The sequence below is a fragment of the Patiria miniata genome, unplaced genomic scaffold, assembly GCF_015706575.1.
Source record: "Patiria miniata isolate m_02_andy unplaced genomic scaffold, ASM1570657v1 HiC_scaffold_17, whole genome shotgun sequence".
Lineage (NCBI taxonomy): Eukaryota > Metazoa > Echinodermata > Asteroidea > Valvatida > Asterinidae > Patiria > Patiria miniata.
Window position 1 is genome coordinate 8,959,911 of NW_024037055.1, and position 14,827 is coordinate 8,974,737.

The 14,827-nt window shown below is 39.9% G+C and overlaps 1 protein-coding gene across 1 annotated transcript in view; it reads right to left on the reverse strand.

Annotated features, from left to right (window-relative positions):
- Nucleotides 1-14,598, reverse strand: part of LOC119724014 — a 111,693-nt gene extending 97,095 nt beyond the window's left edge. Inside the window, exons 1-16 of the mRNA XM_038194934.1 lie at nucleotides 14,398-14,598; nucleotides 12,898-12,997; nucleotides 12,366-12,399; nucleotides 9,452-9,590; nucleotides 8,024-8,188; nucleotides 6,325-6,410; nucleotides 5,481-5,527; nucleotides 4,898-5,022; nucleotides 4,390-4,480; nucleotides 3,848-3,962; nucleotides 3,461-3,635; nucleotides 3,307-3,358; nucleotides 2,783-2,920; nucleotides 2,287-2,498; nucleotides 935-1,068; nucleotides 79-281 (exon numbers count right to left, since the gene is read on the reverse strand). Of these exons, the coding sequence (XP_038050862.1) occupies nucleotides 79-281; nucleotides 935-1,068; nucleotides 2,287-2,498; nucleotides 2,783-2,920; nucleotides 3,307-3,358; nucleotides 3,461-3,635; nucleotides 3,848-3,962; nucleotides 4,390-4,480; nucleotides 4,898-5,022; nucleotides 5,481-5,527; nucleotides 6,325-6,410; nucleotides 8,024-8,188; nucleotides 9,452-9,590; nucleotides 12,366-12,399; nucleotides 12,898-12,997; nucleotides 14,398-14,598 (2,017 nt within the window). The remainder of the gene's footprint in view (nucleotides 1-78; nucleotides 282-934; nucleotides 1,069-2,286; nucleotides 2,499-2,782; nucleotides 2,921-3,306; nucleotides 3,359-3,460; nucleotides 3,636-3,847; nucleotides 3,963-4,389; nucleotides 4,481-4,897; nucleotides 5,023-5,480; nucleotides 5,528-6,324; nucleotides 6,411-8,023; nucleotides 8,189-9,451; nucleotides 9,591-12,365; nucleotides 12,400-12,897; nucleotides 12,998-14,397) is intronic.
- Between the last annotated feature and the right edge of the window lie 229 nt (nucleotides 14,599-14,827).

Consider the following 14,827-nt stretch of genomic DNA (forward strand, 5'->3'; position numbering starts at 1 on the left):
CTGCGAAAAATAATCCACCTCTGTTTTTTACCAATAAACAGAGGTCGAGCACATAATAGTGTTCTATCTTATACATACCAATTTCCATTTTAAGTTCATTCCTGATGGTCACTCCAAACTCTGCTCCAACCAATCGGCTGCCAAGGAGTTTCTTCCAGGAAATGGACGGACTGGGCAACGTAAAGGAGAATCTGTCCCAGAATCCCCGTCTCAAGCGACGCCTGGAGGGCAGGCTTATAGCAGCGGAAGCTACATCTTGGGAGAAATTGTCTGCAGAATATCTGATCAGGAATGATAATGGCATTCATTTTGGACTTTACTAATGGACAAAGTTAAGCTTATGATAACCGTATGCCTAACAGAGCAATACTTTTTAGCCGTATAATTGTTTGAAGTAATTGTAACCGTTCGAAGAGCGAGGGTTGTGTCTGTTCTCTACGAAACTATCTTTTTTTTGAGCTGTATCTCCGGAACGCGTCGAATTTGGGAGGCAAATGCAAATAGCATTATTATAATTTCTAATACAATGTGAAAAATCGTCCACTAGCATCGCTTCTGAGTGCCGAATGTTCTTTTACTAATTTAGAGAAAATAATCATGTGCTAAACTTGAGAGCATTTTTAATACAAACTTTTTCTGGATTAGAAATGGGCATGATTGGGTACACAAAAAACGCGCCCTCTTGTGTTGGATATTGAGCAATCAAACAAAAGCCAGCTAACATTTCAGCCGATTTTAGGAAAATTAACCAAACATTTAGAAATAACGATGGGTAAGACAATTTCCATTTATGATCATGACAAGACCTCAAAAACGTCTCACCTAGCTCTAATAGGAAAGCGGACATGTAAACAAAACGTGACGTCATTATGTCTGACGTCTATTGGTTTTTTTCTTTAAAAAAATGTAGGCCTGTACGAGATTTCATACTCACTCCTCTGGGGTGACAAACTTGGAGATATTTTGGTGACCACCCATTGGATGATTCTTGTAGAAGAGTGAAGCCTCGTATCTGACATGCTCGTCCTCATCTTCATCCAGGGCTGACTTGAGAAGAATCCCAGCTGCCTACATGCGACGAACAAAAGCAGACGTATCGTGACGTAAAGCTTGTCATTTAGATACGTGCAGCGAAACAGTGTGAAAAGAATGGGGAAAACCCCAACTTTTTCTAACATTAAACGTTACTTCCTCAAGTTAAGTTCGTTTACTGCCTACCCGAAAACTAAAGTTTTTTTTTTTTTCTGCAAGTTTTCTTGAAAGACGTCGACCGAAAAAGAAATCGTCCTTGTTTTACCGAGGGTTGCAAACACCTGAAACGAACATTATTTGATTGAAAAAAAGGAGAATAAGAGAGAGACAAACAAACATTGTTTAATAGGCAATTATACAATACAATTATTTAATTATTTATAAGTTAAGGAAAGTCTTTATTTCTTCTCAATTATCTGTATCTTTGACAGGCTGTCTCAGGCGCGGCTCCTGAGGGGGGGGGGGGCGCTTTGGGGGTCAGAACCCCCCCCCCCCCCCGCTTAGTCCAAAAAAAAATTATCATACAAAATCCTAAAAAAATAAGTCGACCCCCCCTCCTGACACCGACCAAAAAATTATACTGGTATAATGTCCGCCTGTTCAAAATACGGTACACCATTCTGTAATCTAGTGTTAACAATCGTCGAATTTGAACAGCGCCTCCTATTGAAATATGGTACCAGCCCCCCCCCCCCCCCCTCCCACCAGTTTTTGATTTTACGGAGGCGAAGTGTCCGGAGAAAAAAACCTGTGTACATTTTCTGACTTTTTTGCTGATAAACCCCCCCCCCCCCCCTGCGAAAATTCCTGGAGCCGCCCCTGTGTCATTATATTTTTTTTCTTAGGATTAACCCTAGCAAGGCCCGGGGGGAATAATTCCCCCTTCTCAAATTTCCGCAATACCCTTGCAAAAAAACTGATTTCCAGATCCGAACTTTCCAGACTTTTAAGCCTCAAGTCTTGCCATGGTTGTTCGCTCAGCGAAATATTGGTCGGCGCTGCGCGCCGTGAAATCTAACTTCCCCGATAATGTAGTGTTTACAAAGCAGAATTAGTACTGGTGCATATGAATAATTACTAGCCAATAATTCCAAAACTGTTAAACCTATGTGTATGTTTATGTTTGTTTGTTCCATGCATGTACAAAGTTTCATAATTTTTTGCCACTTGATGGCCGAGATATAAGGGTTGGGGAGGGGGGGGGGCGGCTGTGAGATGTTCAAAATAACCCAGGTTAACTGAACTTTATGTTACCATGTCATGATGGTAGTCTCTCATGGAGTGTAAGCCAGCCCTTTTCAGCAGTGGATGAGTAGCGCTGTGGTTGGTATAGCTCTGGATGTGAGGGAAGGAACGATGGAGCCCAGCATTGCCCAGGGATTCAATCAAAGCCACCATGTCGTGGTGAAAATCATCTCGCTCATCCTCGGTCAGAGATGTCAAGGTCTTCTCGTACACCCAGGGGTCTGAACATTGAAAATTATACCAAAAATATGACTATTTAACAGAACTATCAATTTAAACTATATTCAGTAAATGGAAACTATTGCTCCACCTGTGTAAAACTGTCGCTTAACTCTAAGTTAGTCTCAAAAGTCTACAGAAATCGCGTTTCTAACAATGAGTTCTAGTCTCAGATCATGTTGGAAATAGCCACATCTTAAAAATGGGATTTTCATTTTTCGCTTAAACTGATAGCGTTAGTAAAGTAGACTCTTTTTTCAAACAACAGAGGATTGTTCTCCCTTACCATGTACGCCGAGTTTATTCTCAATCTTGATGACAATGGACTCTGCTTGAGCTCTGTATCCGGCCTTCCATCGGTGACCAGCGAGGGCACCGAGTACCAGCACAGCAACTCTCTGTATCTCGGGGTCCCTTAGAGGTTCTGTATCAAAAGCGAATTGAAAAATCATTCGAATTATTATTCAAAGAGAACCCATGGGACCTCAAACCGTCAGCTAAATTCATCCATCAACTATCGGCTTTAACAAAATGTACAAGTAGCAGTACCCATTTTGGTCCTTAATTACTCTGCAATTGTGTGCCCCGATCCTCTACAAAATAGTATTACAGTAAAGTAGGTGTACTGTTTTTTCTCTCCTGAGGTCAGCAATACAGGTCCCCTCCCCCTTTTCGAACAGACCAGTGGGAATTAGGGGCATGTACAAAATGAAAAAAAAAACCGGTTGCACGGAGAACAAACATATTCTACTTTTTGAACCATGGAGGCAACTACATGATTCTTTGTTCAAGAACTAACAAAATACTCACTAGGGAATGTGTGTGACTTGAAGACGATATTCTCCACATTCTCCAGGTAATGCTGAAAAACAAAATTTATTGAAAATTGGTAAAAACAAATGTAGAATGTCGCCCTTATAGACTTTGTTCGAGTGTACAACTTGAAAGAATCTATATGTACTACCTCTGAAATAGCATGTATGAAGCCAGCACTGGCAATGAGTAGTCTCTCTACCAGCTCCTTGTTTGGTTTCGGCGACAAGAGGATGGCATCAGTGAGGAGTGACTGAGAAGTATCAGTGTGCATCGCGGCAACCGCATCCAACATGTTCAGCCTGTCCTGCTTGTCACGAACCCGTCTGAGAAGAGACAATCGTAGGGCGGATGTAAAAGTAATAAGGTTAGTGTGTCACATATAGCATCTTTGGCGCGATGATTTTAGCACTTGGATAGGTTTCCATACATATAAAACAAATTATGATATTAGAAAAGCATATGAACAACATTCTTTATTCTAGTACATGGTTGAAGTTAATGTGCTTTAAATAATAGGCCCCCATCTATTGCATACCTTGACATGGGCGGCTTGTACATTGGAGCCACTATCTCTGCCAGTTTCTGACCATCAGGCACGGAGTGCAAGGTCTGAACTAGATCCTGGAAACATTGGCTCTGTTGCTTGGATTCTGTGTGTCGCAAAAATCAATTGACATAGATGTACTTTTTGCTGAGAATAGTCCTGATTATTGCAGCCTCCTATTTTCTCATTGGTCTGGTTTAATCCACAGTCTCCTTCCGTATAGGTCGGGATTGTACTCCAACCTAAGCTAGCTTTGTAAAGTATTTTCACAATGTCTCGAAATAGGTACTGGGTATACATTGTTTCAAACTTTACGTCATTGATGATTTCGAAATTAATATTAAATTTCGAAAATGTATCCATACGAAAATCTCATGCGAGGGGCTTTTCTCCACATTTACCTGATTTGCGAACCTTTGTATAATTGAGGAACGCAGCTGTACTGTGCACTTCTGGTTTTCAAAAGTGCTTATGTGTGCCATACACTTCAAGCTGTAGAGAGCTAACTTTATCAGCTGTATCGGTCTTTTTACCTTTCAGCGCAGATTTCCTCATGCATGTCAGGTTGCCAGAAATCTGTTCCTTCAATGACGCCATATCGGTGTTCACATGACTACGCAGGGGCTAAAAATCGTATATGATGCGTGAATGAACATAAAAAAAACACTCAATATTATACGAAGATGTATTTATGGGTCGATTCGTAATTGTATTAGCACACTGAAAAACAAAACACTTTTTTTATGAAACCCCATAGCATTACTATTTCTGTCTCCACCAGTGATACACATCGAGACATCCCAGTATGTGCTTCCTATGGGAATCTTAATGCTGAATTAAATTATTGCAAATAACACATAAAGGGATACAAGACATACGCCATCAATTCACTGGGCTATTCCATTTACTTTGGGCCGCATTTTACCTTCCCGTTCACTTGATGAAGTCGGGCTATTATATTAGAGTTTTGCCCCTTAGTTTATAAAATGACCCATGTAGAACACTTACATGTGACCTCGAATACATATATATCCTTTTTACCTTCTTCAAGTGTATTGAGTCTGTGACTATATCCTCATCATCAGGTGGCCCACTTGGTGATGAATAGTATGTCTCTCGTTCAAAGGTCAGCTGCCCTTCAGAGGAGGTCTGCATCTCAGGAAACTCTGAAGAACATCCAAACGATAGAAACCAATGCATTAAAACCTTATTAGTTTGGTTCATGTATATATGTAACAGCTAACAATGATGTGCGACAAACAAATTATTTCAAACATATTACAATCAATGCCAAAACCGGGGGAACGAATTTATGTTTCAATGTTTTCAATCTCATTATACCTGCGTATTGTTACTTTCCCATACATGTCATTACATCTCAACATATTTGACCGGACCGAACCGCACCAGACCAGACCACACCAAACCATGCAGTCCGGATCTGACAGAACCGAACCGCACCAGATCGGACCGGACTGGACCAGACTTGACCGGACCGCAACGGACCGACTGGACCGGACTGGACTGGACCGAACCGGACTGGACTGGACCATTGTCAGGTTCACGAATTTTCTCTTGAAAACAACGATCACTAAGGCATCGATACACTACAATGGTTAATTACCAAATTCTTCTTCTGTTTGCTCATCCCCTTGATGTTGATGACGAAATCTGAAAATAAAACGTGTTTTCACTATTTAAAAATCGAATGCCAGACCTTTTTTAAGTCACTATAACAGTTCATCTGAAAATAAGTTTATGGAGCAGCTAAAACGTATTCGTTAAAACATAATTTTTAGGACAGCGGAAGATTGGAGGCATATTATGAATAATAGCTCTGGTAGGCTTTGACAGACAAGCATTAACATTGCTGCCTTTTTTTAAAGGTTTTATTGAGGGTCAAGAGCATGTTTTCTTGGGCAAACCTTTGTGTCAAGCGTGCAATTTAGACCAAAATTAATTGCACCTTAATGTAATTTATGACGTGAAGCCAAATAGCCGTTGGTGCAAAAAGCCATTCTTTAATTTCTTTCCCTATTTTGACAAAATTGTCAGTTTGGGGGTACTTTTTGGGGGAAATGAAAGAGTGTAATGCATTTGGGCTTTCAACTTCATTTGTACTGATTTGTATTAAAAAAAAAAGAAATTGACAAAAAAATGTTGACCTCAAGTGCAACGCCTTATTGCAGTGTTGAAGTCGAGTACTTTTTTTCACAAGTACGAATACGAGTACTTGCCAGAGTACAAGTACAAGGCACACTTTTTTTAAAGCACTCTCTGTAGTACACTTTATTCAAATTGACAAGAAAAAATTAAAATTGCACCAAACTGGTCCGAACTGTCAGGTAGATGCAAAGTTGCAACTAGTTTTTGCAATTCGCTAGTATGCTCCATCTTTAAGAACACCCCTACTTTTCATTGTTTAAAAATCATGGTAAACATGGGGAATATAAAACTCATACCCGTACCCTGGTGCCGATTCTCTTGGGGCATCAAAGTGATCCAGTATCTTGACCATTAATGGGAGCTTCATGGCAGGATGATAGTGGATTTCCTATTCGACCAATAAATGATAACACTTTACGAAGGCTCCTTCTGAAGAAATTGGTCTCAATGTAATGGTTGGAATTATCGATCAGTACTAATGTAAAATGACTTATCGTCCGATATGCCAACTAATTAGGATGGATAATTCGACCGATGTGCCAACTATAATTGCATTAAATTTTGACAAGGACCCTTTCAAATAACCTTCTTGTCCATTCAACAACGATGTATTCTATTCCAAATTCTTGTACAAATGCAAACCTTAATAGCTGCTTCAGAACACGAAACAATGCAGCGATGATCTTTTACTGTGCCATAGTTTCCAACAGAAATCCTTTAAGTTAAGACTTTGAAACCGTTTGGTTAGGAACAAACAGATATAATAATACCTGGTGTTCATAGTTGTGTCTCAAATAGAATATGTGACTTAAAAAAAAAATCTATATGAATTTCAGAACTGACTTTGATGCAAACCTTAAAAAAGAAATTCTATGTTGGTATGTAAGAGGTAAAGGACAGACAATAATAATTTAATCTGGATATTGTAAACTGAAAAGGCATATGTCCTCTGGATCAAAAGAGTCGACGAAATAACATTTTGCATATTCGTATCACGAAGCTGTAATATTGGAAATATTTTTCAAAAAGCAAGCAACTTGAACAGAATCGTTTCGATAAATAGTTAATTAAAACAAACGTTTACAAAGGTTTTAAACAAAAAATAAATCCAAAGTACATATTTGGTAACATATCTTGCGTCTTATCTCTCATGTAAACTGGGTTATTATGGTCATCGGCAATGACACAGGGGGGGGAATGAAAAAATATCCTATATAAATTTTATTTCATCGGTTAGTAGGATTTTCTTTTTTTGGGGGGGGGGAAATAAACATTTAAAGTTTCGGAAATACGAACTCGCTCGCATCCTAGCTGCAGCACTTGAACCATCGGATTAGCAAAACTGACCGGGTTGCCATAAAACATTACTGGAAAAGCTTGTGGAATCTAAATTAAAGGTAAATTGTATCCAGCTACACCGTCTGTGTGTTTTGTTTTTGAAGTTCGCGACCGTTTTGTTCCTGTCATTGGAAGATTTTCTTTGAAAGTTTCTCCTGAACATGACATATTGTAACGTGGTGTTAGAGTGTCATAACAATTATGCGGTGTTATAGTGTAACATTTAAGACCGATATGTTATTCGAGTTCTGTTGTCGTCGCTGTTTTTCAATAAGCGAGTAAAATCTCCGTATCAAGGGCGACACGAGCGGAACGTAACAGTTATTTAAGGCAGTCTCCCACAGGAACTTGTCCCGTGTGAGGGGGTTACTCGCAGCCACTTGCAGGTACTTGCAGCTGGCAGTGAAAGCTCGCAGTTGCTCGCGGGATTTTGGACATGTTCAAAACTTGGCAATTTCTGCAAGCACTCGCAGCTAGAGTACTCGCAAGAAAATGAAATCATCCATCCTAGGTTCCGGCGCGCGCTACTGGGTACAACTCGAATTTTGATTAATGTTAATGGACAATGCAGCCTTTCTATTTCAATTGAGGGAAAAAGGTGCAGAAGATATCTTTAGTTGAACACTTTGTCCTGGTCCCAAAATGCCCCACTCATATGCTTACCTTTTGGTGTTTGGATTTGCCGTAAGGTATTGGGTGTGTGCGTCTAGTCTTAGTGAAGACAATAATGCCATCATTGCCCGGTGCCATCTGAGCCGTGTAGGACGACTCGTGGTGACCCTCGTGACCTGTCTCATTGCAGTCGTAGCTCCAGCCGCTTCCCTTCATCTGTCCAAATGGGAGGTGAAAGAGAATCGATTTATCAATACAATTGTGTAACAACGATCATTTTGAGATTAGGCACAAAACCTAATCCAGTTCTTTTAGAACACTATTTTCGAATAATTACTTTAATTTGGTCAACACTCATTGGAGGGGTCATAATTTTGGATCTGATGGTGACGTCATAGACGTTTTGAGAATTTTGTAAGCCACATTTTGATACCTTTATGAAATCAGGTTATCAGGAGAGATTGCTAAGCGTAACCACACATGCCGGTAATTGGCCCGTATCGATTGCACAGTGCCCGAACAAAGCACAGGTCATTCAATATTCCTTGGCGTTCGTTTCGGGAAGTGTAACATTGTCACCTCGCCATTTCCACTCGCGTAATCTTTTCAATTTGCAACTTTTCCAACTACAGTCTTTGTTATCAAACGGGGTATTCAAATGTAGCTAGCAAAATTCCCCAAAGGTCTATAAAAATGACGTCATCAAGTATAACCCCTCTTGTGAGTGTGGAATTCTTTTGCGGTGTTTATATTTAAGTCATTCATGTCAACTTAATATTTCATGAGTAATTGCACTAGCGAGCATTGAGCTTCTTATCAGGTACAAACCGAAGTTATTTGATGCAGATCAGTTGCAGGAAATATTGCAAAACTCGCTGGACAGATATGACCTAGAATCAGTGTTACATTTGGCCTACACTTTTCATGGTAAAAAATACACTAAGTTTCTGAGTAAAATTGACACTTCTCCGATTCAATTTCGGTTCAGTTTTGACCCGGACATCTCAGAAAAGGTTTCATTTTTACACAAACAAAATTAGTTTTGTCATAATATTAGGCCAAACAATACACGGATTCCGAGGCAAATCTGACAAGGGAAACGTTTTCAGTGAACGTGGGGATGGTGACGACTCTTTGTTCCGACACCCCTACATGCATGTTCCGACACCCCTATGTTCCGACAACCCGCTTAGGGTTGGGGTTAGGGTTAGGAATAGGAACATGTGCAGTCGGAGCATAGGGGTGTCAGAAAATATAGGTGTAACCCGTAGGAATCAGATATCTGTGAAATACACTCACATTGACTGAAATACGCTTGTCTCAAAGCAGAGCATGATTACAAAACGGGAAAGTGGGAAGTTGGGTATAAACCCAAACTACAATAGACCCTATGGTGAAGGGAAACCCCAATGATATTAAATTTGAAAGTGATCTGAATTTACGTACTATGTATAATCTTAGAACTAAAGTTGTCTGTACCTTGTCTGTTGGAGGATGTTGCAGGTTACCAGCTAAGAGACTAGCCAGACCTTTCTTGGCCCATATCACGTGATCGTCTTCATCACGTGGGTAGTATACTTGACCGATCGCTCCGTTTTCACTGATATCAAAGGAAAACCTATGCCCCAAAAGAAATAACAGAAGACAGTTTGGGTTATAAAGAATTTCAACAGCTTCAACACTTTTATTAACTGGATTTTTCACACACTCCCCATAATTAGTAAGAGGAAGACTGATCGTCCAGGCAATGCCCATCGATTTAAATGAATAAACAAAATCCAATGCGTTCAGTTTATTGTAATCTCCCACACTGCGCCAAAGAGCTCTCTGTGCTTTTAAAAGCCTTATTCTTTTGTTCTATTTTCTGGTTAATGGCGTGCGCTTCGGAAATAGGCCCTATAAATAGATCACTAAAAGGTGTGGCTACTCTAGGGAGGGCTAAAGTTGTTACAGTGTAATACATTGTGTGTAGCTGTGTTTTTCTATGCTTGGAATCAGCAGTTGCAGTTCTGATAGCGGTGCTGCGAGTTGACCGCAGAGTCCTTTTGGCGAAATAAATAAGAGCTTCCTTTGCAGTTAGAAATCCTGTGTGCGTGTGAGTTTGTTTCTGCATTGAATAGGCGACGTTGAACAATAAAGGGCAATAGGGTCCCCAATTTGGATTCTTGTACAAAAAATTATGGGAGGTCTTTCTTAAAAGTTAATGAAAAAACAAAAGAAGGGACAATAGGAGGCCCCCGATTGCAGGCAAATACACACTTGCGCGTGTAACTGGTTAAATCGGGGACACACACTTGCAACACCATCGAAAAATCGAGGACAGAAACCGAATCGAAGACTCCTCGTTTGGAAAACGTGTACAAAACCAATAAGAGCTGTTGCAAAAAGAGTACAAACAAAGGAAAAGGGAAGAGGAACAAAAGAAAATCCTCAATTTACACCATAAGCAAACGTGTGTGAGTGTACAAGCATTACATTCACTGTGCGGACATTCGAACAAAATAGGTCGACATTGTGCTGTACGCGATTTTTTATTTGTTCATTTATGTCCAGGCGTGCCAAACCCAAACGAAAGCGCGCGTTGCGCATGCGCATCGCGTATTTTCTTGTTTCGAGACTAGACCGTTTTTTTTTGGATTAACGGTCTGCACAGTCATGTGTCAGAAAGCTCTAAAATAAGTGTTTTTAGAGGCTTCATCCTTTGGGGTTCGACATCCACATGTTTATATGTAAGTAGAGAATCAATACTTTGTTGTTATCTAGATTTAAAGCGTGGCATTTACTTGTGATTTTGGGTTTGTTTTCTGGATCTGTCTCATTTTTGTTGTGTATAAATTAAGTCAAATGACATGTTAGTTTTCATGTATAACGTATAGAGTCGGACATTTTGTAATTGAAGTCGTCCCGTTCATTGTTTATCTGTTATAGGAAGTCGCACATTTGCAGTGTCAAGAGACATCTTGCGGGATGAGTGTTATGTTTCTTAAGCCTTGTAAGTGTTAACTTTGAAGTCTGTTAATGCTGGAACAAATAACTTGAGCTCTTATTTACGACCTTTGATTAAAAGAAGTTTTATTACCCAATCACCCTCACAATTTACCCTCACATTCTTTATGAGCCTACATGTATGGATTATTTTCACAGTTTAGGAACACATGTGTGACAGAGTTCTTTAGATGACGTTCTGATTATGCCAGGAAGCCTGGAAATCACAAGTCTGTAGGTTTACTGGATTTACATAATGTAGATGGCTGGACATGGTAAACATGTAATCACTTCATTTTATGAAACGGCTTGGGACTATACTGTACATGTACGTGTATTAGGATTTTGTTTAACATAACTTTCATTTTTCTGTGAACTGTGCTACATTAGGTTTCCATGAATGAACCATTTTCACATGTGTGTGTTTATAATCTCTAGGGATGAGACTGTTTAATGTTAAGGGCCTTTTAAATTTATTGACAAGAAGTTGAAGTACTTAATGCTGGTTTTTATCATTTTACCTCATAAACATGGAGGACTGACATACGTTTTTTATAATCTCTGTTTTACAGTTTTAAGGTCAGGGCAAGAGCGAAGTAGTTATTGGAATAAAGACAAGAGTACAACTTTCAACTCTACGGTCTCCACGTTTACTTCCTGCCGCGTGGTTAGCTAACTGGATAGGGGGCGCGCTTGCGCACTCTGAGGCCAGTATACACATAAACCAGGTAGCAGCGCCGTTGTGTGGACTTGTGCAAGTCCAAACAATGTTTCCCCCTCTGTGGCAAACAGTTTTACGGGGATTTTTGGGTTTAGTTTATCAGTGGCAAAATGAAGAGAAACACGAAAGGGAAACAGAGAAAAAAATTGGGTTGCAAGAGCTTTCACAGCGTGAGTAAAATGAGAAAAGCTCCTAACTGTAGCTTATTAAAAGGCTAGTTCGGCGAATTGGATTTTTTCAAAGCATTTATTGAACTACTATACTTCTATTCTTTTAGCACTTTATAATTCCTTTGTTCTTTCATATTTAATAATGGTATTCTCATATAGGGTGGCGCAACTTCAAAATGTAATAAACTGTTTTTATTGCAGAAGAAAGCTGTCAGAATAATTACAAAATCCTCTTAATCAGAACATACATCTCCCTTATTTTGCAGAATTACAAATACTGAATTTCAACGACCTGCATAACTTTATGTTTATATTTAAACATAAAATTCTTCCAGTTAATTTCAATAATATATTTACTTTGTCTTCATCGGTACATTCACATGACACTCGTGGGGCGTCCAAGTGTAATTTGTACATCAACTACAATCGTACAACAATATCAAAGAATAAACTGACATCAAAATGGTATATTGCTATGGAATGAAAGATATACACACAGGTCAAAAACAAAACTTACCAATCGCTAAAGTCTCTCTCTTCACTCAAAAGAACTGAAAAACAAAATAAATGAGGAAGCTTCTTCAAAAATAACTAAGTCACTGTTACTAAGTGTTTATTTAAACGGAAGTTTGTCAGTCGGTCAGTTTCAAATAAGGGCTGAAGGCTCCGTGCGCCAACCAAGAGGGCGCCCTTTTACTTAGTAATGACGTCCCATGGGAGGGACACATACATTTCGCTGGTTGACGCGTGCACCGTTCATTGTGTGTGACGCACGTAAACCAGGGGATTTATACTACGTACACACGTACACGCAGTGGCCGCGCTTCGCGGCAAAATATTTCAGTCAGGCAAGATGGCGTCGTTCGGTCAGCCCCGACTGTACTTTCTTTGCCCGGCGGTGAGGGGGTACTTGTGAACGGAGCGGATAGGGTAGTGTTGCCGAGCAAAGGTCGTGTTGGCAACTGAGGACAGATACAATTATGGCTGAACATATATAGTTAACTCCTATTTTGCTCTTATAGTTTATTTTTATCGAGAACTTGCTATACCTCGTTCATCCTGGCTAGTAACGGACGCCGAATGCACCCGCAGATAAATCTCCTGGAGCTCGTTGCTCTTGCCAAATCCCCTCACCAATACAAAGCCAATCTTTTCATACAGTAAAAAAAAACCACATAAAGGGTGAGTGCAACAGGCAAGGCTGAATGCATGGGAAGATCCGATATATAAGGCCAAAAAAAAATATTCGGTCTCTGGTCAGACCAAAGTTTCGGAATTGACGCGGGGACGCAGCTTTTTTTTTTTTTTGCTTTTTTTTCTTTTCTTCAAGCTTGGATTGTACAGACAAGGTGGGGAAATATTTTGCTTATTTTGGTGTCCTCATGTACATTGGTGTCCTCCATAATTTGCCTTGGTGCTCTCGATCATTTGCCTTGGTGCAATTTCCCATTCCTTAGTGCTCTTTGGGGGAAAAATGAAGAAGTGCGGCAATAGAGCGCGCTGTTTGAGCTACCGCGGAACATTTTGGAAAAAAAAAAAGATTGACGCGCATGATTAAAATCGACGCGTGCGCTGACCAGAGACCAACTTATTTTTTTTTTGCCTAAACATGAACAAAAAATATTGCTAACTTTTTAAAACCTTTTTGCAGTGCTTGAAAGAGGGCAATATGGGTTTGATAGTAGAAACGTACGAAGGAGGCCGAATGCAGCATTCTCAATAGTAACCATTTTATGAATCGTTGAAGATTCCAAGAGAATATTGCTAAAGATGTTCTTCAAGTAATTTGTGCTGACTTTTATTGTTCATTATTTATTTTATCAATTTATATTATAATATCACTGAAAACCTTCTTTTACAGCTTATCCACATTCGGGGACTCCTACGTACGCCGCAAATTAACAAGTGCAAGTGCACAATTAGCTCTGTCTATGTTGCATGAAAGTCCAGAACTTTGACCGGAGATTGTGCATACAAAATGTGCGAGCGTGGGCCGCGGCATCCCTCGCAAAAATCAAGCTGCGCTAAGGCTGGCCCTAAAAATTGACCATAAGAACCTCCCCTAGTCTCCCATTAAATAGTTGCTCTTTGCACTCGATCTGGCAACTTTACACAATAAATATAGCCGTTTCATTGATTCCCGTGTCGGGGTTCAGTGATTCCCGTGTATACAAAGTGGCCTGGAACGCAGCGGCGGCGGTGTAGTTTAAATTTAGAACTCTCGAAATACAGACTCATTAGTAATAATGCGCAGTCTAAGTGAAGATCTTGAACGTTCAACCACTAAAAGCGTAAAATTTAGCAGACTTTATAGGAGTCATCACTGGAAAAGTGTTTTAAGACCAGATCTTTATCATCAATTTAAGACCAGCCCAGTGACGCGCTGCGGCTCTCGACCAATAGGAAATGGTAAACTTTCTCAGGCATTTATGAATCTACTTTCAAATGTTCTTTCAAAATAATTTCGTTTAAACGCGTTTAGTATTCAAATACGCTTTTCGGGATGTAATGCCCATGTGAAGTCATGAGTTTACACAATTAGCCGATACCTGAGACTCGGCGTGCAGTGTTCGGACCTTCTTCAGATCCGTGGAAGAGTGGAAAGTATAGATGTACTCGGTGTCTGGTTTAAACCGGATGAAACTGGACTGGACTGGACTTATCAAGCTGGTGCTAATGAACAGGACCAGAGCGAGTTTCATCATGGTGACACTGAGCCGGAGGTTGATTCCTCGTGCCAGCGATACCATCTTGATGGATGGCCCGCTTCATTCACGGGAACACGGTATAAAATAGGCCTACTTCAAGTATCTGGGGGAAAAAAGTACAAAACGGTATAGCAAAGAAACCCATTTAATTGACAATATCTGAACAGTTTTATGTGGGCTACATCAGGCATGAGCCTATGCTACTGGACTAAAGACAGGTCAAATACGAAGCAGAATTAGAATAAAAAAGATTGGAACACTTTTTTTTGTA